This window comes from Lethenteron reissneri, chromosome 71, assembly GCF_015708825.2.
Source record: "Lethenteron reissneri isolate LAM-NWPU_2019-01 chromosome 71, ASM1570882v1, whole genome shotgun sequence".
Lineage (NCBI taxonomy): Eukaryota > Metazoa > Chordata > Hyperoartia > Petromyzontiformes > Petromyzontidae > Lethenteron > Lethenteron reissneri.
In genome coordinates this window covers 140,388-163,977 of record NC_083849.1, presented here as the reverse complement: position 1 = coordinate 163,977, position 23,590 = coordinate 140,388, and the positions used below count along the sequence as shown (strand labels likewise).

At 54.8% G+C, this 23,590-nt stretch overlaps 2 protein-coding genes across 4 annotated transcripts in view; one reads left to right on the top strand and one right to left on the bottom strand.

Moving 5' to 3' along the window:
* Positions 1-15,813, top strand: part of LOC133361231 (uncharacterized) — a 22,549-nt gene extending 6,736 nt beyond the window's left edge. For both annotated transcript variants that reach the window (XM_061580117.1, XM_061580116.1), the window contains 9 exons: positions 877-1,113; positions 1,836-1,927; positions 2,721-2,913; positions 4,694-5,171; positions 8,235-9,358; positions 10,695-11,318; positions 13,043-13,389; positions 13,629-13,749; positions 13,984-15,813. In XM_061580117.1, coding sequence (XP_061436101.1) covers positions 877-1,113; positions 1,836-1,927; positions 2,721-2,913; positions 4,694-5,171; positions 8,235-9,358; positions 10,695-11,318; positions 13,043-13,389; positions 13,629-13,749; positions 13,984-14,043 — 3,276 coding nt within the window. In that variant the 3' untranslated portion in view covers positions 14,044-15,813. The remainder of the gene's footprint in view (positions 1-876; positions 1,114-1,835; positions 1,928-2,720; positions 2,914-4,693; positions 5,172-8,234; positions 9,359-10,694; positions 11,319-13,042; positions 13,390-13,628; positions 13,750-13,983) is intronic.
* MRPS2 (mitochondrial ribosomal protein S2) lies at positions 14,337-23,590 on the bottom strand. 2 transcript variants are annotated; one of them, XM_061580140.1, is made up of 6 exons: positions 23,575-23,590; positions 21,744-21,835; positions 20,451-20,582; positions 17,932-18,073; positions 17,138-17,388; positions 14,337-16,979 (listed from the first exon to the last, which is right to left on the bottom strand). In XM_061580140.1, the coding sequence occupies exons 2-6, from the start codon at positions 21,781-21,783 to the stop codon at positions 16,663-16,665; spliced, it is 882 nt and encodes a 293-aa protein (XP_061436124.1). In that variant the 5' UTR covers positions 21,784-21,835; positions 23,575-23,590; the 3' UTR covers positions 14,337-16,662. The 2 variants fall into 2 exon arrangements, with proteins under 2 accessions (XP_061436124.1, XP_061436123.1); XM_061580139.1 differs by lacking the exon at positions 23,575-23,590 and having other exon boundaries at positions 21,744-21,851.

The following is a 23,590-nucleotide window of genomic DNA, read 5'->3' as shown; positions in this document are numbered from 1 at the left end:
GGCCGGAGGCTCTGCACGGTGCTAGGCCTCGACACCCACCACGCGACTCTGAGGTAAATTCATCAAAGTTTCACGTCCTCTACAGAGCGGTGAGGGAGGGAGAGCGGTGAGGGAGGGAGAGCGGTGAGGGAGGGAGAGCGGTGAGGGATGGAGAGCGGTGAGGGAGGGAGAGCGGTGAGGGAGGGACTCAGCCTCAAAACGAGTAACTGGTGTGGCGTATTAACATCGCCACTGGGGAGACAAAGGCGGCCGGGCGTGGTGGATACAAGTCCCGGGCGAAGCCGGGTAGTACAGCTAGTTAAATACAAAAATATAAGGAATCCATTTCAGACAGTCATTTCAACTGTACTCCTAACCTAAAAATACAATATACCTCCATAATTTTTCACAATACAATAATAAGAAAGAACATGAATATTAAAACGATAGGCTCACAATTAATTATTTAAAACACTTTTCGGGAAACTCTCCAAAGGATCTGCTGCATGTTGGAATCTCTGGCAAGGTAGCGGCGTTATTGCTGTCGCTGCCGGGACACCGTAACGCTGTCGCGGATGGATGATGCAGCCTCCTGGGTGGCTTCTTGTTTGATGGTCTTGTGGCGCGTGCCGTAGAGAAATTTCGTTCGCGCAGAAATTCGATTTCGTTAATCGAAAATTGTCCATAATTTGTTAGTTGTGTTCACGCGAATTCGTAAACGAAGAGTCTGTTAAGGCTACCCAGGGGATCTGTGTGTATGTGCTAACAGTAGTGGCTCCAACAGTCTGTGAGAGGCGACAAAGGGGAGATGAGTGTTTGTGTGTGCTGAAAGCACTTGCCTCAGCAGTCTGTTAGAGGCTACACGGAGGGCCTTTGTCTTTGCGTGTGTGCGTGCAGGAGCGGGAGCTGGATCTGGACGAGCTGGGCCGCAATGACTCGTCCTACGTGCAGGAGCACCAGCTGAAGCGCAAGATCATGAGCATCTTCTCGCGGCTGTGCGAGCTTAAGGGCTGCACCAACATGACGGGGCGGGTCATCGAGCAGAGGCTCTTCATCAAGTGCACGCGCCACCCTGAGGTCAACCGCCACGTGGAGCGGCTCATCAACAAGCCGGGCTTCTTCCCCGACCTGCAGGTGCCGTTGCCCGCGCTCGCACGTTCACGTTCACACACCGCAACGACAAACGACAACGTCAACAGCCGCGGTGGCGAGATGTTATCTCCCCCGCCTGGTGTGCGGGAGATCGTGGGTTCGATCAGAACCCTGACGCCTGCTGTATATTGCTATGGGTACGTACATATATATTGGAGTTTGCGTGTCTCTCTCCCCGTGGTCGTGTACATTTTTCTCCGGGTCCCCTGGATTTTCCTTCCAAATTTAGAACTAACAAGCATTTCGATTATTTGGCTGCTATACATTTCCACGTGATAAGCCGCATTCATTGAGCTTTCATTTGTGGTCAGGTCGCAACTGATAAAAGAACTAATAGCTGAGTGGGCTTTACCTTGTAAAATTAAAATAGTTTAGTTCATAATTTATCCGCCTTTCGCCACTAAGTGGTGGTGATGTCACCATGGTACTTGTGTTAGGCCTTCTCACTTTGAGACTCGCTGCTGCTGGCAGGTCACGGGACACTCAGGTAGTGGCATGGGTTAACGAACTGAGATCACCAGCAGAGGCACTGTGCCCGATACTTTTCCAGCTTGCTGCGTTTTATCCGCCCGGCGCTCTGCCTCCTCCAATCATCGGTGCTTGCTAATGGCACTTTCCCCGACGGTCTGTTAAAGGCTACACGGGGGATTGATTAGCGTGGTTGGCCACGTACGGTAAAACTTTATCTTTTTGGTGGCCTGCAGGATGTGAAGGGAGTGGTGCGTGCAACCAACCAGCGCTACAACCTCGGCCTGTCTCCCCGCGAGGTCCACAACGTCTCCCTTGACGCCTTCCGGTGAGAATCCCCTGCCCCCCCCCACCACAATTCGCCGCTCCACGACAATTAACGATGCTAATGAACACCCCCGGTGTTCACGCCACCCTTGGGGTGTGCGGCTATCGCGAAGGCCGCTATGTTATAAAAAAGAGTGAATTCAGAGGGGAGCGACGATTGCTCTTTGTGTAATCCCCATTGCGTAATGAATTCGCGGTGCAACTTTGTCAATTTTTGGACCGCGACGTTGGCCCACCCATTTCGAATGACGACCAGGAGGGTTCTTTAGCGTCCACGATGAAGCAGATGGCGTGTGCGTGCGTATTTCATGGTTGACGCGCAACGCAGTATTAACCAGGGCGGATTGCCAGATTCTACTCGCAAGCCTCTGCAGCGACCGCGCGACTGCCGGAGCCATTCGTTCACCCGAGCCATCAACTTTCCGTCCCCTTGTTGCTAAGTTGTCAAGTTCTCTCACGGCACTTGCTCCGACACTCTGGTAAAGACGATAGGGCGTCTTTGTGTTTATATGGGTGTCTTTGTGTTTATATGGGCGTCTGGGAGCAGTCTGCATGTATGCTGTAGCGGGGTGCAGCAGGTTCGTACGCTGCACCATAAATCCGGCTCAGAGCCACCACCAGTGACAATTTTCTGACAAGGTCCTGGGGCCTCCTCCCCGAGGGAGGCATTGTGTTGGCGACCCTACCTTATCGTGACCCGTGTGCCGGCCATGATAGGTTGCTGCTCGCTAACAGCGCTTGCCTATTGAAGGCCACACGGAGGATTTCTTTCTTTGCCTTGACCGCATACGCAGCGAGGCATGCACCAAGCTGCAGGAGCGACGGCACCTGGATCTGGTGTACAACTTCGGCTGCCACCTAACGGAGGACTTCAAACCCTCGTGCGACCCGGCCCGCTACGACGGCGAGCTGGAGGCCAAGCTGCGGCGCAACCGCATCGTGGCCCTGCAGCACCTCGAGGACGTGGTGAACAAGTACGCAGAGCTGGTGAGCTCCCCCCCCCCACACACACCCCCACCCCCACACCACGTGTAGTGTGAACACGCGTTAAACGGGGGGATTTGTGTGTATGCAAGTATGTTGAACTTATTTCGCACCATACGTAGCCAACTGTGGAAGTGGAAGTGCGGCGGAAAGGGCAACAAACTAAACAGAAAAAGCAGTTTTTAAGTAAGTGAGTTTGTCGATCTAGATGATGACGACTTAAAAGTGCATAGCTGCCGGTTGCTTCCTCATATTGCAAGGAAGAGTGGTTCAGACGGCCGCAGAAGCGCACCTGAAAGCACGTGATGCTGTGGCTGTCTTTGTTCGATGGCTAGCCAGCAGCCGCTGCGAATGTGTGTGGTGGTGGTGGTGCCGGGTCTCGTGGTGAGATTTACTCAACTAGCCGATCCTGCCGATTGAATCGGTAAACTCCGATTTTGAAATCCTTTTCTAGCCATACCGTGCTGCTCCGTAGACAATTCATGAATTTTTTTTTTTTGATCGCTGTGGCCAAATTGCATTCTTTCTGCTATATAAAATGTTAATGTATATTTTTTAATAGAGTGATTATCTTACATTTCCTGTACTTTGTACTCGTATCTTTTTAAAAATATATATATATTTTTCTAACTTTCTCACCCACCCCGACTGAGCATTGGTGAAAAAGAGCTTCATAGCTCATTGGATTTCTCCAGGATAAAATAATTATTCGGATTCTGATGAACCGAATTTGCCAAACGTGTGCACATGGCGTTCTGCCGGCCATGTAAACCACTCGTTGCGGGGACGGTCCGTTACGAATCCGTTGTGAGTTCCGGGATTAGTCTCCCCGGCCTTCTTGCGGGATTGGTGCGATCTGCAGCGCTTGTTGGAGGTCGCTCCACCTCCCGTCGCCGGTGTGCGCCCGTGCCGCCTACTGGCCTTGCCGCGGGCGCTCAGAACCCGCTCGCCTCGCCGAGACGTCGGCTCCGTCTCTTGCTCTCACCGCTACATCTGCCCACGAGTACCGTCGGAACATTTCGGCTATTTGGTCGGCGACCTTGCAGCGGCTTGCCGTGTGACGACGCGGTGAACGTTGTCGTCATGTATGTTGAACTTCTTTCGCACCGTACGTAGCCAACTGCGCTATTATTATTAATAATGACAATGGAGGTTCCGCGGTTGCGAGATTTTCACCACTACGCCTGCTATACAGGAGTTTGTGGGTTTGATCCTGACCCTGATGCAGCTGCATATTTGGAGTTTGCATGTTCTCCCCGTGGTCGCGTGGATTGTTCTCCGGATCCTCTAGTTTTTCCCTCCAGATTTTGAATCGCCATGCGGTTAGATTATTTGGCTGCTATACATTGCAACGTGATAAGCCACTTCGTTGAGCTGTCATTTTGTGGCCAGATCACTTCTGAAAAAGAAGCCAATAGCTCAGTGGGCTTTACCTGATAAAATAACGAGTTTATTTTTAAAAGTAATTGCTTATCTTTCCTATACTTTGCATTCCTATTGTGTTTTTGTTTTGTTTGTTGTTGTAGCTTTCTGACCCGCCCCCTACTGGGCATCGGAATCCTCGAGTATAAATGAATATTCCGATGATGATTCTGTCTCCCCAGTGCTGATGTTTACTACACACCGCTATCATTTGTGGTCAGGTCGCTTCTGAAAAGAAGCTACATAGCTCGGTGGGCCTTACCTTGAAAATACAAATAGTTGATCGTGAGTAACAATAAAAATAATCGTGATTGTTATTTCCCGATCCGTTCTCCGTGTCTGTCGGTGTCCCGGTCCGCAGGAGATTCCAACTAGCGAGCCGGACAAGCAGGAGCCGGACAGGCGAGACGGCCGGGATAGCCAGGGCAGCAAGGACAAACAGCCTCGCCGCTTGAAGTTGCTTCCGTCCACCTCGGCGGCGTCCACCTCGGCGTCCACCTCGGCGTTCACCTTGGCGTCGGCGCTCGCGAGCGACGGCCACCTCGACCCGGATCCGGACGAGGAGACGGTGACCGTCGTGCCACTGTCCCCTCGCCCACGCGAGCTCAAGGGGCAGGAGGAGCAGCAGCAGCAGCGGCAGGAGGAGGGGAAGCAGGGCGATGAGGCGGATGACCATGACGATGACGAAGAGGATGAGGACGAGGAAGATGAGGACGATGAGGACGACGAGGACGACGATGAGGAGGATGAGGAGGACGATGAGGACGACGAGGACGAGGAGGACGAGAGCTCCGAGCCAGATGTGGACATGGAGCTGGAGGGGATGGAAATAAACGGAGGTGAGGGTGCATTGCCCCAACACAGAGTTGCTTTCCCGTTCAAGTGAGCGTTGAGACATGGGTGTGCATCTCCCGCTTTACAGTGCCGAGCCAGCGGTGTCAATGCCACGCTCGTATGGCAGAGGTGAGGCAATCCGTAGGACAAGCGTTTTTGACTTTCCCACAAACTTGTGCCCTTTTCTTCGACTCCTGCCGAGATGGCGAATCACCCCCCCCCCCCCCTCCACCACCGAATCAGGATTTGAACTCTCAACCTTTCAATTGCGTGCCGCTCGCTCTGCCGCTGAGCCGCCTCGACGCTCATGGAGAATGCATTGTTCGCAAAGTCCCCCCCCCCCCACCTTGAAACTCGTGGAGACTGAGCCTGTGAAACACAGCAGAGCCTTTCTTTGTGATAACAATAATAACCTTTATTTTATAAAACGCCTTTCATGTTGAAATATCTCCAAAGCGCTGTACGTACAAGTAAAACTCCAATCACTGTCCCTGCACTTATTAGATTTGAGTGATTACCATATGTACTAAATTATTGTTTTTAGTGAAATGTGTGATGATGCACCGTTTAATCCAGGGATGATGTTCGACTGGTAGCTGTCCTGCCACATCTCGCGTGTGTGGGCTCTTGGGGGCTTGTGTTCTTATTTGCAGCTTGGTCTATTTATTCATAATACTTAACAAATCACTTACCCAGTAGAGCCACACTCAGTCGTAGGACTCTTTTTCAGGATGGTCCTGCGTTGGGTTTTTATTTCAAGATCTTTTGAGCCAATTACTGAGTGCCCATTGTACAAGTGGGGGGAGGAAAGCGGAGCTCCCGGAGAAAACCCCCCGACGCCTTGTGCGAGGGGGCAATGCTTTATCCTCCATACATATTAGTCCACTTGCTGTACCGCCCTCTCCTGGCGACCCAGGGATGTGGCAACGCGTTGCCCATGGGAAGGGAGTTGAGCAACGTTTGTGCGGTGATCCACCAACCCTTGCCGATGCCTCCACGGCGCTGGGTTACAGGCAGCCGCGTGCGGCGGCGTAGCCCCTTTCACCGCCCAGCTTCTGGCCTATGACGCGGCTCAGGTCAGGCGTGAGCCGCTCAGTTACTCCAATAAAACGTTAACCATTAACGTTATGCATTATATAGTTTTGCATCAAACTGGGACCCATATCTTCATACATGGAGAAGCGTCTTTGCCTATAAACATCTGGCAGTTCACCGGTATTGGTTCAAGCACGCCGAACTGCTGACGAGACACTTAATGTCGAAACCAATCCAGCACTCCCAGAAGCCCGTGTGGTTGATGGGATGTGTAATTATTTATGTTATTTTCCTGGAGGAATCGTTACATGGAGTGGCCTAACCGATAAGCAAAGTGTTAGTTTGTTTCTCAGTCCGTTTGTCCAGGTGAGGGGTCGCGGTGGTAGCACGTTGAGTCGGACGGTTCAGACCTCCTTGGCGACAGATTCCAGCTCTTCCTGGGGAATCCCCGGGCCTTCCCACCCCAGCTGAGCGACATAGTCCCGCCAGCATTTTCTGGGCCGGCCCCGGGGTCTTCGCCCAGTAAAGTGTCATTTTGTTGAATTTGGCGTGCGGATGATTGTTTCATCCGTCGTGTTGCTTACGTCTGGTATCTGGCGTGACGCTCTTCGTATTTGGATGTATTTATGGATGGATGCCCCAAGTGGCAAGTGGTGCATTCCCCACACCAGGTGAGTATATTCATCAACTCGCACTGACCGGCCTGGCAAAGTATGCTCACGTAGCTTTAACGCAGCTTCAAAGCACTGTCCTCGGTCACCTGCCGCCCTGAATTCACCAAATACGATGCCAGCGGGGGGTAGGCGAAAGGGACCGTCAAGCCTGATGGCACGTCCACCGTGGAAATGCAGCGATGAAATCGGCCGTATGTGCAGGTACGAGAGGTGGATTAATCACAGATTTGTGAGGGATGGTTATTATAGCCACTGTAGATATGGCTCGTAGAGGCTTTTATCCAGCAGTAGATTGATGATGACTGGATGCAAGTCATGTATTAGTTGTTGCTTGGATGTGGTTCTTTTGAATCATCTGGTTGGATTAATTCGGTTGCTTGTGTGTGTGCTTGACATATCTAATCCAGTTCCATCTGTCCAGTTGATTCTATTTATGTAGCATCCTCTTGTGTCTGTTTGCATCCACCCTGTTTCTTGTATTAGGCAAATGTATATCCATACATGAATAGTTGGTTGCAACCTATTGGTTGCTTTATCTGGTTGACTCGTCACACCTAGATGCATTCATCTGCCTGCTTGAGCCCAGTTTTTAATCTGAATTTTAGTGAAATCTGGATATTTGTTTCTGGTTAATCTGATTTCGTGTATCTGGTAAAAATCTGACTTGGAGTAGATTGAGTCTGGTTGCTTACATTTATGTTTAATTGAAACTAGTTGCTTGTACCTGTCCAATCTGGTTGCTCAGATATTCTAATGAATTCTGATTATGCTCAGACACCCAGTAAATGTATGTATGTTGAACTGCTTTCACACCGCACGTAGCCAACCGTGCTAATCGGAGTTGCAGGGGAAGGACAACCGAAAGAACCAAAGAGTAAGGAGAGTAAACTAACCATAAAAACAAGGAGTCTAAAGAACTTAGTTTTCGATCTAGATGATGATTTAAAAGTGCATAGCTCCCAGTGTCTTCCTAATATCGGAAGGAGGGCCTTGAACAAGTTTTTTAGCAGTAGGGGGCGATGTTGCTACTGTGTTTGTGTGTGTGTGTATGATCCCGATTGAGTAATTTGCAGTGTAGTTTTTCAGCATTGATATTATTTTGGCCAATACGCTATGGGAGTAGGAAACGTGGAGGAAGCCCATGCAGGACAGGGGGAGAATATTCAGCCACCATACAGAAAAGCGCCCGAGCCTGGAGTAGAACCCACCCCCTTCTTGCCCGGAGACACGAGCGCAAGCAGCGTGACCACCACCCTGCCGCCTATGAATGTGCTTCATTTGTTCTGGTTGGTGTGCAGCCGATTGAGTCCGGTTTGTATTCACTTTTTTTATTATCTTGTTGCTTGCGCTTGGTTGCAGGCAAGAACTACGATGAGGAGAAGGAGGGAGAGGATGGAGAAGAAGAGGGGGAACTGAAGCCATCCGAGAGCGAGGAACCCACCTCGCCCCACGACTCCGTCTCCAGCAAGGAGGCCACCTCGCGGAGGCACCGAGATGGCTCCGCCAGGATCAACGGAGGCTCCGCGGCAGAGGAGGCGGTGCCGCTGAGCCCCGCAGCGGAGGAGGTGGGGCCACAAAATTCCACGGGGGTGGCGGCGGTGGTGGTGTTGACGCGGGTCTCCACGGAGGAGGTGGCGGTGCTCCTGAACCCCACGGTGGAGGTGTTTGCACGGACGGATGGCACGGAGGTCACGAGCACCGCTCCCAGGGTTGTCTCTTCGGGGGAAGTGAAAGACTGCATCTCTGTGATGGAGGTCAAAGACTGTGTCTCCAGAGCAGAGGTGAGAGACTCTGACCCCAGCACGGAGGTCCCAGATACTGTCTCTACAGCGGAGGTGAAAGAAGCCATCTCCACGGTGGAGATAACAGACGACACGGACTCCTCGGTAGAGTTTATGGACATTGATTCTGTGACAGATGTCACAGATGATGTTCCCATGGCAGAGGTCACAGATATTGCCTCGACGGCGGAGCTCCTGCAGAGCGAGACTTGTGAGGTGGAGGAGTTGAAGGAACTGAACAGCCAGCCCCCAGCGGAGTTTGAGGAACCCACGGCAGAGCTGGGGCTGGCCGTGGAGCGACAGGAAAATGTGGCTCCGGAGTTGGGCTGTGGCAATGGAGGCCCCAAGGTGGAGCTGGTTGAAGGCCCCAAGGTGGAGATGGCTGAAGGCCCCAAGGTGGAGATGGCTGAAGGCCCCAAGGTGGAGCTGGTTGAAGGCCCCAAGGTGGAGCTGACTGGAGGCCCCATGGTGGAGCTGGTTGAAGGCCCCAAGGTGGAGATGGCTGACAGCCCCAAGGTGGAGTTGTCTGAAGGCCCCAAGGTGGAGCTGGCTGGAGGCCCCAAGGTGGAGCTGGCTGAAGGCTTCATGGTGGAGCTGGCTGGAGGCCCCATGGTGGAGCTGGCTGAAGGCCTCATGGAGGAGCTGGCTGGAGACCCAAAAGCGGACGAATCTTCTTGTTCAGCAGAGAGGCTCTTATCCACGGTGTGAGGCGCACGCACCTGCCACGTGGACGTCACGTGAACAACACGTGCACACGTGTCACGCACGTCTACACGTACACATTAACACGTACACACGTACACATTCACACGTACGCACGTACACACGTACACACTCACACGTAACACGTACACATTCACACGTACACGTTCACACAACACATACACATTCACACGTACACACGTACACATTCACACATAACACGTACACATTCACACAACACGTACACATTCACACGTACACACGTACACATTTACACGTACACACGTACACATTCACACGTACACATTCACACGTACACACGTACACATTCACACATAACACGTACACATTCACACAACACGTACACATTCACACACAACACGTACACATTCACACATAACACGTACACATATACAAAAAAACAAAGATCCCCATGTAGCCGTGAACAGTTTTTAGGGGCAAGTGCTGTTCGCGAGCACCTATGGCGATCGGCATGGCATTTCATTGGGGTGGGGTGGCCACCACCACGAGTGCTGTTGTTTACACACTGCACCATGTGCTCATTTAAGGCCGATTCAACTTAGAAGAGGCTTAGGACCGGTTAAAATATTCGCCAGGGCTATTATTTGTGAGCGGAAATCAAACTGGAGTCACCGGATTCATAGCAAAGTGCACTACCGCTGCCCACCATTCGCCACTAAGCGGTGGTGACATCACCGCAGCGGTCGTGCCGAGCTCTATGCACTTTGGGACCACGTGAGGCGTGGAAGGCTCTCGGCTAGCAGGTGGTCACGGGACAGACCCAGGTGCTCTGGGTTGACCGACTGAGATTTCTGACAGATGCACCAGCAGTGCCCCCCCCCCACTGTGCCAACATTTCGTCTGATCCTCCCCGGCGCTTCCCTCGTTGTGAGCGTCGCTCCTCGGCTCTCCGTTATTGTTGGAGGGCGACGTCCTCCGACTGCCCAGTCGCACATCCTTTATGAGCCTCCTCCACACAAGGTGGACATGCAAACAACACACGCCCATCCACACACAAGCACACAGACATACACACGCGCAGACAAACACTCGCTCGCACTCTCTCTCTCACACTTTTCACCGCCCAAGGATCCGCTGGACGCTATTTGATTGGTCTTTTGGTGTGATGACGTCACTGCCCCAGTCCCTGGCCGGGCTTGGCCCCCAAGCCGTAATTCAATGTCTTACGAAGCCAGCTCGGCATGGCTCGGTGTCGGCTCGGCTCGGCAAATAGCCGGTGGAAGAGTACCCGCATCGTGGTAAAGATGTTCCAGTATAAAAAGGTGATTAGTGAGGCTTTCTTGGTGTCTTGTAGGCGTCCAAGTCAGGACTGGCAGCTGAGAATGACGTCGCTGCCACGCCGAGTGGCAGTGAAGTGCTGGAGGAGGTCTTCGGGACAGAGATCCCCACCGTGGAGAGGGTTCCCAGCATGCAGGAACTCTCCAATTCAGAGGTCCCCAGAGCGGAGGAGTTCCCCAGCACAATGGAGGTCCCTGGCACGACGGAGGTCCCCAGCGCAGAGGAGGTCCCCAGTGCGGAGGAGGTCCCCGGCACGACTGAGGTCCCCAGCGCGGAGGAGGTCCCCGGCACGACGGAGGACCCCAGCGCGGAGGAGGTCCCCGGCACGACGGAGGTCCCTGGCACGACGAAGGTCCCCGACGCGGAGGAGGTCCCCAGCGTGGAGGAGGTCCCCAGTGTGGAGGAGGTCCCCAGTGTGGAGGAGGTCCCCAGTGTGGAGGAGGTCCCCAGTGCGGAGGAGGTCCCCAGTGCGGAGGAGGTCCCCAGCGCGGAGGAGGTTCCCAGCGCGGAGGAGGTCCCCGACGCGGAGGAGGTCCCCATATCTAAGGCGGTCCCCCTCATGGAAGAGGTCACCAGCACAGAGGAAGTCTCCGTCGTGGAGATCTCCAGCGAGGATGGCATTCCAGACAAATGTTTGACGGTGAGCCGATGGTGAAGGCTTGGCGGGTAACGACGCGCCTGTTGGCCCATTTAAAATCAGTTCTTGCGCTCACGGCGCACACGCTACATCGCGCTCCTACGAATTGTACGGCCGTGTTCTGTATATTTTTTCGATTTAAAACTTTCGTGACTGCAGGGATTGATCTTCTTGGTTCTTTCTGTAAAGTCACGTAGAAGGGAAATGAAAAAAAATACAAATTTATGTTTTTAAAAAGTTTTATTTTTATTATTTTATTATTTCCCTTCTACGTGACTTTACCGAAATAACCAAAAAGGTGTTCTACGTATTATAACATGCTCCGAAAAGTGATTGAGGTGCATCCCCAATTTTTGCCATTAAAATACAGGAAGGAAATGTATTTAATAATCCAGAGAATACATGATTACACGCACGCATGTGGGCGCTTGTGTGTGGATGTGTGTGGCGTAGCGGGTAGTGCTCCACGCTACGAATCAGGCGACCCGCGGTCGATTCTCACTCGCGACCAACACCAGTGACGTTAACCTGAACCAGTTCTGGGCCTCCCCTAGGTCGACACTGCCTCAAATGAGTACCCGGTGCGGTGTGTAAACATCGCCACTCGGGAGAGAAAGGCAGCCGGGTGTGGTGCTGTATTACTTTAGGATAAATACATGTAAATTTTTATTCATATGTCGTTTTTTTCTGACTTTGTGTGAACGAAAAGACACAAATTCGCCCGTTTTCTCATTGAAAATGGATACATTTCAAAATATCACTGTCCTGGTCACAAAAGCAAAGTTTGTGGGGAATAACAATGGCCATTTTCTGTAGTTTTGAGGCGTAAGCAATTAGGAGATAACACTTCCTACCCAGGAACAAAACAAAATTGTTGTTACACAGTGTAATCCAATACCGTGGAGGCGAGGGTTGTGGATCACACAATTGTTGTCAAACTGCCTTCCCCGTGAGCGTCGAGGTGCCGTACCCAGCAGCAATGTGAACCAATCTTACTTCACCTGTACAGGGACAGAGTGTTACCCACTCGAAAGCGTGCAATTTCTCCGGTCGCCGTTCCTTGCTTGAACACATCTTAACGTACCGTGTGTGGCTCCTTCTTGAGGCAATCTTCGAGGGTGGCGATCAAACGCCGGCGCTGCCACCGACAAGTGCCCAAGCTCTTCGATCCTATAACGGGAATTTGAATCTTTCTTTAAACTGGAGGAATCCGACATTTGGCCATCTCGGCAAACGAGAGTAAACTACTTTTATTTTAAATCTTGACCTAAAGCGTTCGTGACTGCTGGAATTCATATTCTTTGGGTCTTTCGGTAAAGCCACGGAGATAGAAAAATGTTGTTATTTTTCTATCTCCGTGGCTTTACCGAAATGTTATTTGACCAGGGAAGGCCCACTGAGCTACGTAGCTCTTTCTACAAGTGACCTGGCTACCACAATTGATAGCGCAACGAGAAGTGGCTTATCATCATCATCATCATCATGTGGATCTTTATAGCAGCCAAATACTCTAAATGTGGAGGGAATACCCGAAGGACCCAGAGAAAAATTCACACAACCACGGGGAGAGAGACACACATCCAAATATATAGCAGGCGTCAGGGTCGGGATCGAACCCACATCCTCCTATAGACCCGGCGAGGGAGTTAATATCTTGCCACTGTGGCACCCGCTCTGTGACCTCCCCTCCCCTCCTCCGGCGCCGCCGCCGCCCTCTTCCCTCGCAGCACCGGCTGGTGCCACCGCGCCCGTCGCTGCACGAGCACTCGTACAGCTCCTCGCAGACGGTGTCAGGGGGCCGGTCGGCCCACGCCGCGACGGCGCCACTCTGCTCCTCTCCCATCCAGTTGCAGCGTTCCGGCACCCGCAACTGGCAGATGGCGCTGGCGTTGTCGCCCATGAAGCCGGCGGGCGCGGTAACCGCCAAGGCGGTGCAGGTGGCGCCCATCCGGGTGCTGCCCGGCCCGCAGAGGCCCAAGCCGGTGCCCACACAGTCAGAGAGCGCGCCGTCGTTCCTGCAGGCCGGGGTGGTGCGGTGTGCGCACGTGGCGGTGGAGCGGGCGGCTGCCAACAGGTGTCCAACCCATTCCCTACCCACCACGGTGTCATTCGTGTTACACAGCGTCCCGTGTGTTACACAGCGTCCCGCGTGTTGCGTAGCTTTCGACGCGTTACACAGGCTCGGCGAGCCTTGCTAGGTAAAATAAAAGTAATAGTAGTAGGCCTACTCCATCTCCCGCGTTTAACGTCCCCCCCACCTCCCTTTCCGCCCCTGCCGGCTCCCCCCACCTCCCCCCCCCCTTCCCTGGCCAGCCACCAACAGCGGCTCAGCAACCCAATTCTTCTGGATCTCAGGGAGCTCCCTGGCCGCCCCCCGCTATCGGGGTCCGCATCGCCATCCAGGCTTTTGTCTGCCGCCGGCAAACCGTACAAGGTAAGGGCGCAGGTGGGCTGCCTCTCTCTCCCCCGTCATCTCACGGTTGGCTACGTACGCTGCGATAGAAGTTCAACATGCAGATCTGACCTGCGTCGCGCGCACGGTCGGCCACACCGCCACCTAATGCGCCGTATCGCCTATCGTAGGCCTCGCTTGATGACACTTGCCCCAACGCTGTAAAGCCGCACGGGGGATTTTTGACTCGTGTGCACCTGTGCGTGTCGTGCGAAGGTGAGCGTGTCAACGCAGTGCGTTCCTCAAGACATCATCGTACTCTCGGACTCGGACTGACCGTTGGAGACGTGCAGTGATGGGAGGGTGAGAGTCCGTGAAATGGCCGAGCGAGTGCGGCGAGACTCGTCGGCAACGGCAACCTGGAGCCGTCGAGCATCTCGGCATGTCAACCACACGCACGCCGCACGCGCACAAAGATCTGTACAGCCTTCGGCAGACTTGGGGCGACTGCTGTTAGCGAGCGGCACCTGTGACGGCCAGCACGGCACAACGCGCGGTGCGTTGGGTGGCCCACGCCGTGCCCGGCACCGTTGTCGGTCGGGAGCAGGAATCGAACTCTGGTTGCTGGATTTATGGCGCAAAGCGCCAACCACTCTGCCCACGCTTCCCATAGACACGGATAAACACACAGAGACAGGCAGACAGAACAAACACAGAGACACACACAGACACACACTCACAGACACACACTCACACAGACACACTCACACAGACACACACACAGAGACACACACAGACAAACACACACAGAGAGACACACAGACACACACACAGACACATGTAGACAGAACAAACACACACAGACACACACACATGCAGACAGAACAAACACACACACGCAGACAGAACAAACACAGACACAGGCAGACAGAACAAGCACAGACACAGGAATGCACACATGGACAAAGTACACCACTTAACAGTCGGCACACCGATACACACGGACAGGCATACACACACATAGCACACGAGACACGTGATTTTTTTAATAGTTAAAATAAATTCTATTTTGAAATGTGTGTGGGCGTGTGTTAGTGCGTGTGGGCGTGTTAGTGCGTGTGGGTGTGTGTGTTAGTGCGTGTGGGCGTTTGTGGGCGTGTGTTAGTGCGTGCGGGCGTGTGTTAGTGCATGTGGGCATGTGTTAGTGCGTGTGGGCGTGTGTGTTGGTGCTTGTGGGCGTGTTAGTGTGTGGGCGTGTGTGTTAGTGCGTGTGGGTGTGTTAGTGCGTGTGGGTGTGTTAGTGCGTGTGGGCGTGTGTGTTAGTGCGTGTGGGTGTGTTAGTGCGTGTTAGTGCGTGTGGGCGTGTTGTGTGTTAGTGCGTGTGGGCATGTGTGTTCTGACTCGCACCAATGTGTCTTTGACCGCTATTTATTTGTGTTTAAATACAGGAAAGGGGAGGGGGAGCCACATAGCTGTGATTGGCTGAGATGGGGTAGTCGTCGTCGCTGATTAGCCAATCATAGTGCTCGGACACACGTGTAGGTGACACGCTATTAAATGTAGGCCAATAGGGTGCAAAACAAATTGGACAAAAATACCAGAAACAATACAAACGAGACGGTAAAAACGAGACCGAATCGATTGTTGAATCAAATCCTGGAAAGTCATGGAATCGTTAGCGGGAAGTTTGTGAGGAACTGAATTGTTATAATATTTTTGTATGGCGTCATTCATGTAAATCGCATTTCGGATTTCTGTAGAATTTGCTTCGCCGCGCGTGTAAAACCGCAGACGAAGGGGGGGGGGGGGGGCGGCCACGGAACCAACCACTGCTGCCTGTTTAAAGTTCCCAAGAGTTGTGGTCCTGCGTCGGGATGTTTGACCACCTCCACTCGTGAGCGCGGCAACACGTGGGAGGAAAGCCGATTGCACGGAGGAGACCAGGGGAGCGGCACCGCTAACTTCTTCCTTGCGCGTGCGATGCGTGGATGGGAGCGGTGTAATCGACTGTATATGTACACGGTGCACATGGGCGTCTCCACTGTGTGTATATTCTGTACATAGCCCGTCTGTTTGAGTAGCGAGAAATAAATGAGCGTGGTTCCACGTTGCGTTGCGCTGTCGGTGGGATAAACTGTTTAGAGTGAAGTGGTCCTGACCCTTGCGTTCAAGCCGTCTCTCCTCCGCTGCTACACAGCGCCCGCTTGTCCCAGCCTGATTCTGGGGACACGCTGGGGGCGTACCACGCTCGGGGCGTACCACGCTCGGGGCGTACCACGCTCGGGGCGTACCACGCTCGGGGAGATCCATGCTCAGGGATAACCTCGCGACGGCCGAGTCCATGCGTCTGCGTGGTTTCCCCAACCCCCCCCCCCCCCCACCATGTATGCGGTGCCTCCCCGGGTTGCGTGACCAACACTGATGAAGCGCGTGGGGCGACGGACGTTGGTGGCGTCCAGTTTCCTTTATTCAAATAATTTTGAGGAAAGTAGAAAAACTAAACGCGAAACGATGGACAAACGGGAGTTTGGGGCTACTCTGGAACGCCCGCATGGCTGCGCAAACGACCCTCCCCCCCCACCGCCACGCTGTGGCTCACGGGGCTGGTGCTACAACGACAACATGAAGCTGCAACACTGCGAGTGCAGGCTCGACCCTTCATTAGCTGGCTCTGGTGGCGGCGCTTGTGCACAGGCCATGGTGGCGGTGATGGTGGTGGTGGCGGTGATAGTAGTGACGGTGATAGTAGTGATGGTGGTGGCGGTGATGCGGAGATCCAAAATTGCCGGTAAAAGCCATCTACGCCTCGCTGGTGCAGCCACAGCCATGAACTTCCAGTGGCGGTGGTAGCGCCGATGTTGCCACCAGCGCTGGCGACGGTCGGCGGCGATTAATGAACGAGAGTTCCATTTCACCAAGAGCAGCGCCTGCTTTTGCCGGTGGCCGACTCGACCATTAACTCCCGGTGGCGGTGCTGGCGGCGATGGCGGTGGCGGCGCTGGCGGCCTGGTGCAGCGTCTCGAGGTGGCGCCGGCGCTCCTTGGCGCGCGTGATGGTGGCGCGGAAGAGGCCGCAGTAGAGGCGCACGGCGCTGGGCGAGTCGTCGTTGCCCGGCACGGGGAAGGTGACGATGCTCGGGTCGCAGTTGGAGTCGACGATGCCGACGGTCGGCACGCTTAGCTTGGCGGCGTCGCGCACGGCCACGTGCTGCTCAAACGCGTTGTTCTGCGTGCCCAGGAACACCAGCAGGTCCGGCAGACGCACACCCACGCCTGCGTGGGGGAGAGGAGGGGGGAGATGCGGGGGGGGGGGACAACAGGTCGAAGTGACGTGAGCTCGTGGGCCGTGTCCATCCCATGGCCGCAAGTTCCCCATTCCCGGCACTCGGGCAGCGTTCGCTCGGAGCTTGGTGGGGGAGGGGCTGGCTCACCGTACTGCACCGGCGCGTTGGTGAGCAAGCCCCCCTGCCAGTAGCGCGCGTGGGCGAACTCGCCGCACGCGCGCGCCGTCTCCTCCACGAGGTGCGCGTGCTGGCGCGCTCTCGTCACGAACAGCACGGCGCCGCCACGGTACGCCACGTGCGCCGTGAAGTTCAGCGCCGACACCAGGTGCTCCAGCGTCTGATCCAGGTCGATGATGTCTTGACCCAGCCGGCAGCCGTAGATGTACGGGGTCATGTACCTGTTGGAGGTGGAGTGGGGGGGTCAAGAGGTCAGATCGGTCAGGATCTAATCGATTTGTTGTGAGTCCAACCCAGTCGCAGACGTTGCTCCTTCTCGAGGCAACACTTTTGTTTGTAACACAAAGGGGTGACTGCCCCTTCACCAGACACAACCTCGGGTGGTGACCACCCAGCTAACTATACAGAGGAGTTACTGCTACTAAGGGTCGGGCCCTCACTCGGTCCCGCAACCACGTACAATTGTGGCCAGGTAACCCAACCTATGGCCCATACAGTAAACCCATAGAAACAGATATCTGTAAACATCTATCGAGATAATTAAAGACAGCCACATTATTACGATTGGACCGCAAAGTAAACTGCTGTGTGGCCTCCACATTGGCATTGAGTTCACGGACGCAGGGCCATCATAGCGAGAAGACTATCATCTGTGTGTGAACGTGACAATCTCATCCGAGTGGTGGTGCAGGGTGGCATAAAACCACCACCACGTTGACTTAACCCTAACGAGAGACACGTGGGTGGCACGAGGAGGAGGCTACCTGTTGCGGCAGCCGCGTTTGTGGCCCAGGTGGACGCGTGCCGTGAAGAGGTCGCGCAGGGACACGAGCTCGGACACGCGGAAGAAGTCCGGGTGCTTGAGCGGCTCCTCCAGCACGCGGCGCTGCCACTCGGCCTCCCGCTCTGCCACGCAGACACCACATGCGTACACCACATGCGTACAGACACCACATGCGTACACCACATGCGTACAGACACCACATGCGTACAGACACCACATAGGTACACCACATGCGTACAGACACCACATGCGTACAGACACCACATAGGTACACCACATGCGTACAGACACCACATGCGTACACCACATGCGTACAGACACCACATGCGTACAGACACCACATGCATACAGACACCACATGCGTACAGACACCACATAGGTACACCACATGCGTACAGACACCACATGCGTACAGACACCACATGCGTACACCACATGCGTACAGACAACACATGCGTACAGACACCACATGCGTACACCACATGCGTACACCACATGCGTACAGACACCACATGCGTACAGACACCACATGCGTACAGACACCACATGCGTACACCACATGCGTACAGACACCACATGCGTACAGACACCACATAGGTACACCACATGCGTACAGACACCACATGCGTACAGACACCACATAGGTACACCACATGCGTACAGACACCACATGCGTACACCACATGCGTACAGACACCACATGCGTACAGACACCACATGCGTACAGACACCACATGCGTACAGACACCACATAGGTACACCACATGCGTACAGACACCACATGCGTACAGACACCACATGCGTACACCACATGCGTACAACACATGCGTACAGACACCACATGCGTACAGACACCACATGCGTACACCACATGCGTACAGACACCACATGCGTACAGACACCACATGCGTACACCACATGCGTACAGATTAAGATCCCCCATGTAGCCTTAACAGACTGTTGGAGCAAGTGCTGTTAGCGAGCAGCACATGTGAAGGCTACCGGCACTGTGGCACACGAGGGCTTGGTGAACACCACGCCCAGCCGCCTTTGTCTCCCCAGTGGCGATGTTTACTACATCTGCACTAGGTACTCATTTGAGGTGTCGGTAGCCGTGAACCAAACCCGGGTTGCCGAGATCGCAGTGCAACGCGCTGACCATGATGCTATCGCTCCCGACACAAAGATCCCCAGTATAGCCTTCACAAACTGTGGTGGCAAATGCTGTTTGCGAGCACCTATCAAGGCCGGCACAGTACAGGAGGGGGTGGGTGGGTGGGTAGCACCACGCCCGCCCGGCCACCTTTGTCTCCCCAGTGGCGATGTTTACACACCACTCCGGGTACAGACACACACACACACGTGTTTACACACCACACCGGGTACAACAACAACAACCGCCATTCGCCACTAAGTGGCGGTGACGTCACCACGATGCTTGTGCCAGGCCAAGTGCACCTTGAGGCCACGTGAAGTGTCGAAAGCCCGCTGGCAGGAGGTCACGGGGCAGACCCAGGTGCCACTGGTCGACTGACCGAGATGACCGAGATGACTGGCTGATGCACCACCTGTGCCCCCTACTGTGCCAACTTGCTGTGCTTTAGCCACCCGGCGCTCCGCTCGTTGTTGTGAGCGTCGCTCCTCCGCCCTCCGTTGTTGTTGGAGGGCGACTGCCTCCAACTGCCCAGTAGCGTCCTTCACGAGCCTCCTCCACTGAGGCCGATCTTGACACCGCTGGTACCAGTCATCGGCAAGTCCACTCAGCTCCACGTCCTCCTGTACCACATCACTCCATCTCTTCTCCAGCCCGTGCCGCGCCCGTCTAGCCCCCTCGATCCGGCCGAACAAAAGCTGTTTAGGCATGCGGTGGCTGGGCATGCGGGCTACATGACCCAGCCAACGCAGCCTTGCCTGCCGGAGGAGCTCACTGATGGGACTTTGCCCAGATCTTTCAAGGATTTGTGAGCTCCTCACACAATCCAGCCTGGTTAAACCCAGGATGGATCGTAGGCAGGCCAGCCTAAATGTTTCCAACCGGCGAAGATGCTCCACCAGGGGGGTCCACGTCTCGCAAGCGTAGAGAAGGGAGGGAATGACCGTGGCCGGGTACAGACACACACACACACACATGTAGACACACCACTCCGGGTCCAAACACACACACACACACGTGTTTACACACCGTACCGGGTACAGACACACACACATGTAGACACACCGCACCGGGTACACACACACACTCGTACACGTGTAGACACACCGCACTGGGTACAGACACACACACACACACACGTACACGTGTAGACACACAATGTAGACACACACACGTGTAGACACACACGTGTAGACACACACGTGTAGACACACACACACATGTGTCTACACGTGTGTGTCTACACACCCCCACCCCATACCCCCCACACACCCCCACCCCACACCCCCCACACACCCCCACCCCACACCCCCCACACACCCCACACACCCCCCACACCCCCACACCTGCCGGCGTGCCGCCCCCATGAGCCGTCTCGAGGCGTCGCTGAGCCGGGAGGGCGGCGAATGCGGCCGCGCCGCTCCTCCTCCTGCCCCCCGCCGCCGCTCCGGACGCGCCAGGGAGCCGCCCTGCCAGCCCTGCCCGCGGGAGATAGAAACAAACCGAAGCGACTTAGTCATCACAAACGATAGCTCCACGAAGCGGCTTATCGCGTGTGAATGTACAGCAGCAGCAGCGGCAGACACATTCTCTACACGCGTGACGTTTAGAAACGTGGAGTGAAAAAAAACCGGAGGACCCGGAGAAAAATCCACGCGACCACGGGGAGAGAGACGCAAACTCCAAATAAACAGCAGCAGCAGCAGGGGTCAGGGTCGCGATCGAACCCGCGGCCTCCTGCACAGCAGGCGAGGTAGTGAACGTCTCACCACCACGGCGAGGACACACGAAGCCATGAACCACAAGACATCGATGATGTCGTCAAGGAGCTGAAATCATCACGTGAGCTGCGTCATCCTCGCAGCAGCTTCTGGCTGCTGCCATTGAACAAAGACGGTCACCACATCGCGCACTTCCAGATGCTCTTCTGTGGCCGTCTGGAACGCTCTTCCGTCCGATATTAAGAAACCACTGAATGAAAACTCACTTCTTCCTCACTTGTTTAATCGGCTGGCTACCACCACCACGACCGGTACAGAAGACGTGCAATGGCTTGCTCTGATGGCCGCTGTATAATTGGAGTTTGCCTCTCACTCTCTCTCCCCGTTGTCGCGCGGATTTAGAATCTCCATTTAAAATCAACGTGTTGAGTATTCGGCGGCTAAAGATGTCCACGTGACAGGCCACGGCGCTGAGCCGTGGCCTGTCATGTCAATTGTGAAAAGGATCTACATAGTTCAGTGGGCCTCACCTGGTAAAATAAAGACATCGTTTAGTTTATATTTGTAGATACAAGGCGCAGGTTCGTGGGAGGGGACCCGGCAAAAGGGGTAACAGGGAGAGGGGTCACAGGGAGAGGGGTCACAGGGGCAGGCGGTATCCAGGGGAGGGGAGCCAGGGGAGGGGACACGAGAAAGGGGACCCAGGGGTGAGGGGACCCTGGGACAGGGGGCTCAGGACTCAGGGTGAGGGGACCCGGGGAAGGGAACCCCCAGGGCTCAGGGACCCCAGGCCCCAGTGGGAGGGGACCCGGGGAAGGGGGCTCAGGGACCCCAGGGTGAGGGGTGAGGGGACCCCTGTGGAGGAGCCCCTGTGGGAGGGGGCCCGGGAAGGGGTCCCCGGGACTCGGAGTCTCTCACCACGCAGCGACCTCCACGCCGACATGACGGGGGCGGCCATTGCTCCGACGTCACTCTCCCGCACGTGACCGCCCGGCACGCGATGCCAGAATCTGGAGGGAAAACCCTCCGCAATGAAGCAGCCCCATCAGCACCATCAGCATCATCAGCACCATCAGCATCATCAGCACCATCAGCATCATCAGCACCATCAGCATCATCAGCATCACCAGCCCCATCAGCATCAGCAGCCCCATCAGCATCATCAGCACCATCAGCATCACCAGCACCATCAGCATCACCAGCACCATCAGCATCATCAGCACCATCAGCATCATCAGCACCATCAGCATCATCAGCATCACCAGCCCCATCAGCATCATCAGCACCATCAGCATCACCAGCACCATCAGCATCATCAGCACCATCAGCATCACCAGCCCCATCAGCATCATCAGCACCATCAGCATCACCAGCACCATCAGCATCATCAGCACCATCAGCATCATCAGCACCATCAGCATCATCATCACCATCAGCATCATCAGCATCACCAGCCCCATCAGCATCATCAGCACCATCAGCATCACCAGCACCATCAGCATCATCAGCACCATCAGCATCATCAGCATCACCAGCCCCATCAGCATCATCAGCACCATCAGCATCACCAGCACCATCAGCATCATCAGCACCATCAGCATCATCAGCATCACCAGCCCCATCAGCATCATCAGCACCATCAGCATCACCAGCACCATCAGCATCACCAGCACCATCAGCATCATCAGCACCATCAGCATCACCAGCACCATCAGCATCATCAGCACCATCAGCATCATCAGCACCATCAGCATCATCAGCATCACCAGCCCCATCAGCATCATCAGCACCATCAGCATCACCAGCACCATCAGCATCATCAGCACCATCAGCATCATCAGCATCACCAGCCCCATCAGCATCATCAGCACCATCAGCATCACCAGCACCATCAGCATCATCAGCACCATCAGCATCATCAGCATCACCAGCCCCATCAGCATCATCAGCACCATCAGCATCATCAGCACCATCAGCATCATCAGCATCACCAGCCCCATCAGCATCATCAGCACCATCAGCATCACCAGCACCATCAGCATCACCAGCACCATCAGCATCATCAGCATCATCAGCACCATCAGCATCACCAGCACCATCAGCATCACCAGCACCATCAGCATCACCAGCACCATCAGCATCACCAGCACCATCAGCATCACCAGCATCATCAGCACCATCAGCATCACCAGCACCATCAGCATCACCAGCACCATCAGCATCATCAGCACCATCAGCATCACCAGCACCATCAGCATCATCAGCACCATCAGCAGCATTGCTCTTTCCACTGCGAGATTAGCCCCCCCCCCCCCCACGGAGGTCACGGGGTCACTGGACCATTCTTCACCACGCTGGTCTGTGCGGCCTCTTTGACGGCTCACACCGACCTGCCAACTCACCCCGTGCTCACACTGACCCCGACCTGCCAACCCACCCCGTGCTCACACTCACCCCGTGCTCACACTCACCTGCCAACTCACCCCGTGCTCACACTCACACCGACGTGTGCTGTCTGTCCACCAGTTGCCACTGCTGTGCACCAGCCGGCGCTATTACACTACATGGTGGGGAGCCGTGGCACAGCGGAAAGCGCACCTCACTAGACGCACCCAGAAACCCGAGTTGGATTTCTGCTCAATAACAGTAGCGAATATCTGAACCGGTCGCGGGCTTCCCCTAGGTAGACTCAGCCTTAAACGAATACCTGGTGTGGTGTATAAAAAGGGAGACAAATGCAGGCATCCACCTCCTCGTATACCGTG

Bases quoted from the DNA above. Each gene is read 5' to 3' on its own strand.
- MRPS2 (XM_061580140.1), bottom strand. From the start codon at position 21,783: ATGGCCGCCCCCGTCATGTCGGCGTGGAGGTCGCTGCGTG. The intron at 17,389-17,931 runs GTAGCCTCCTCC...CACCTCCAACAG, and splicing joins AAACGCGGCTGCCGCAACAG to GTACATGACCCCGTACATCT. The intron at 16,980-17,137 runs GTGAGCCAGCCC...TCCCCCACGCAG, and splicing joins CAACGCGCCGGTGCAGTACG to GCGTGGGTGTGCGTCTGCCG.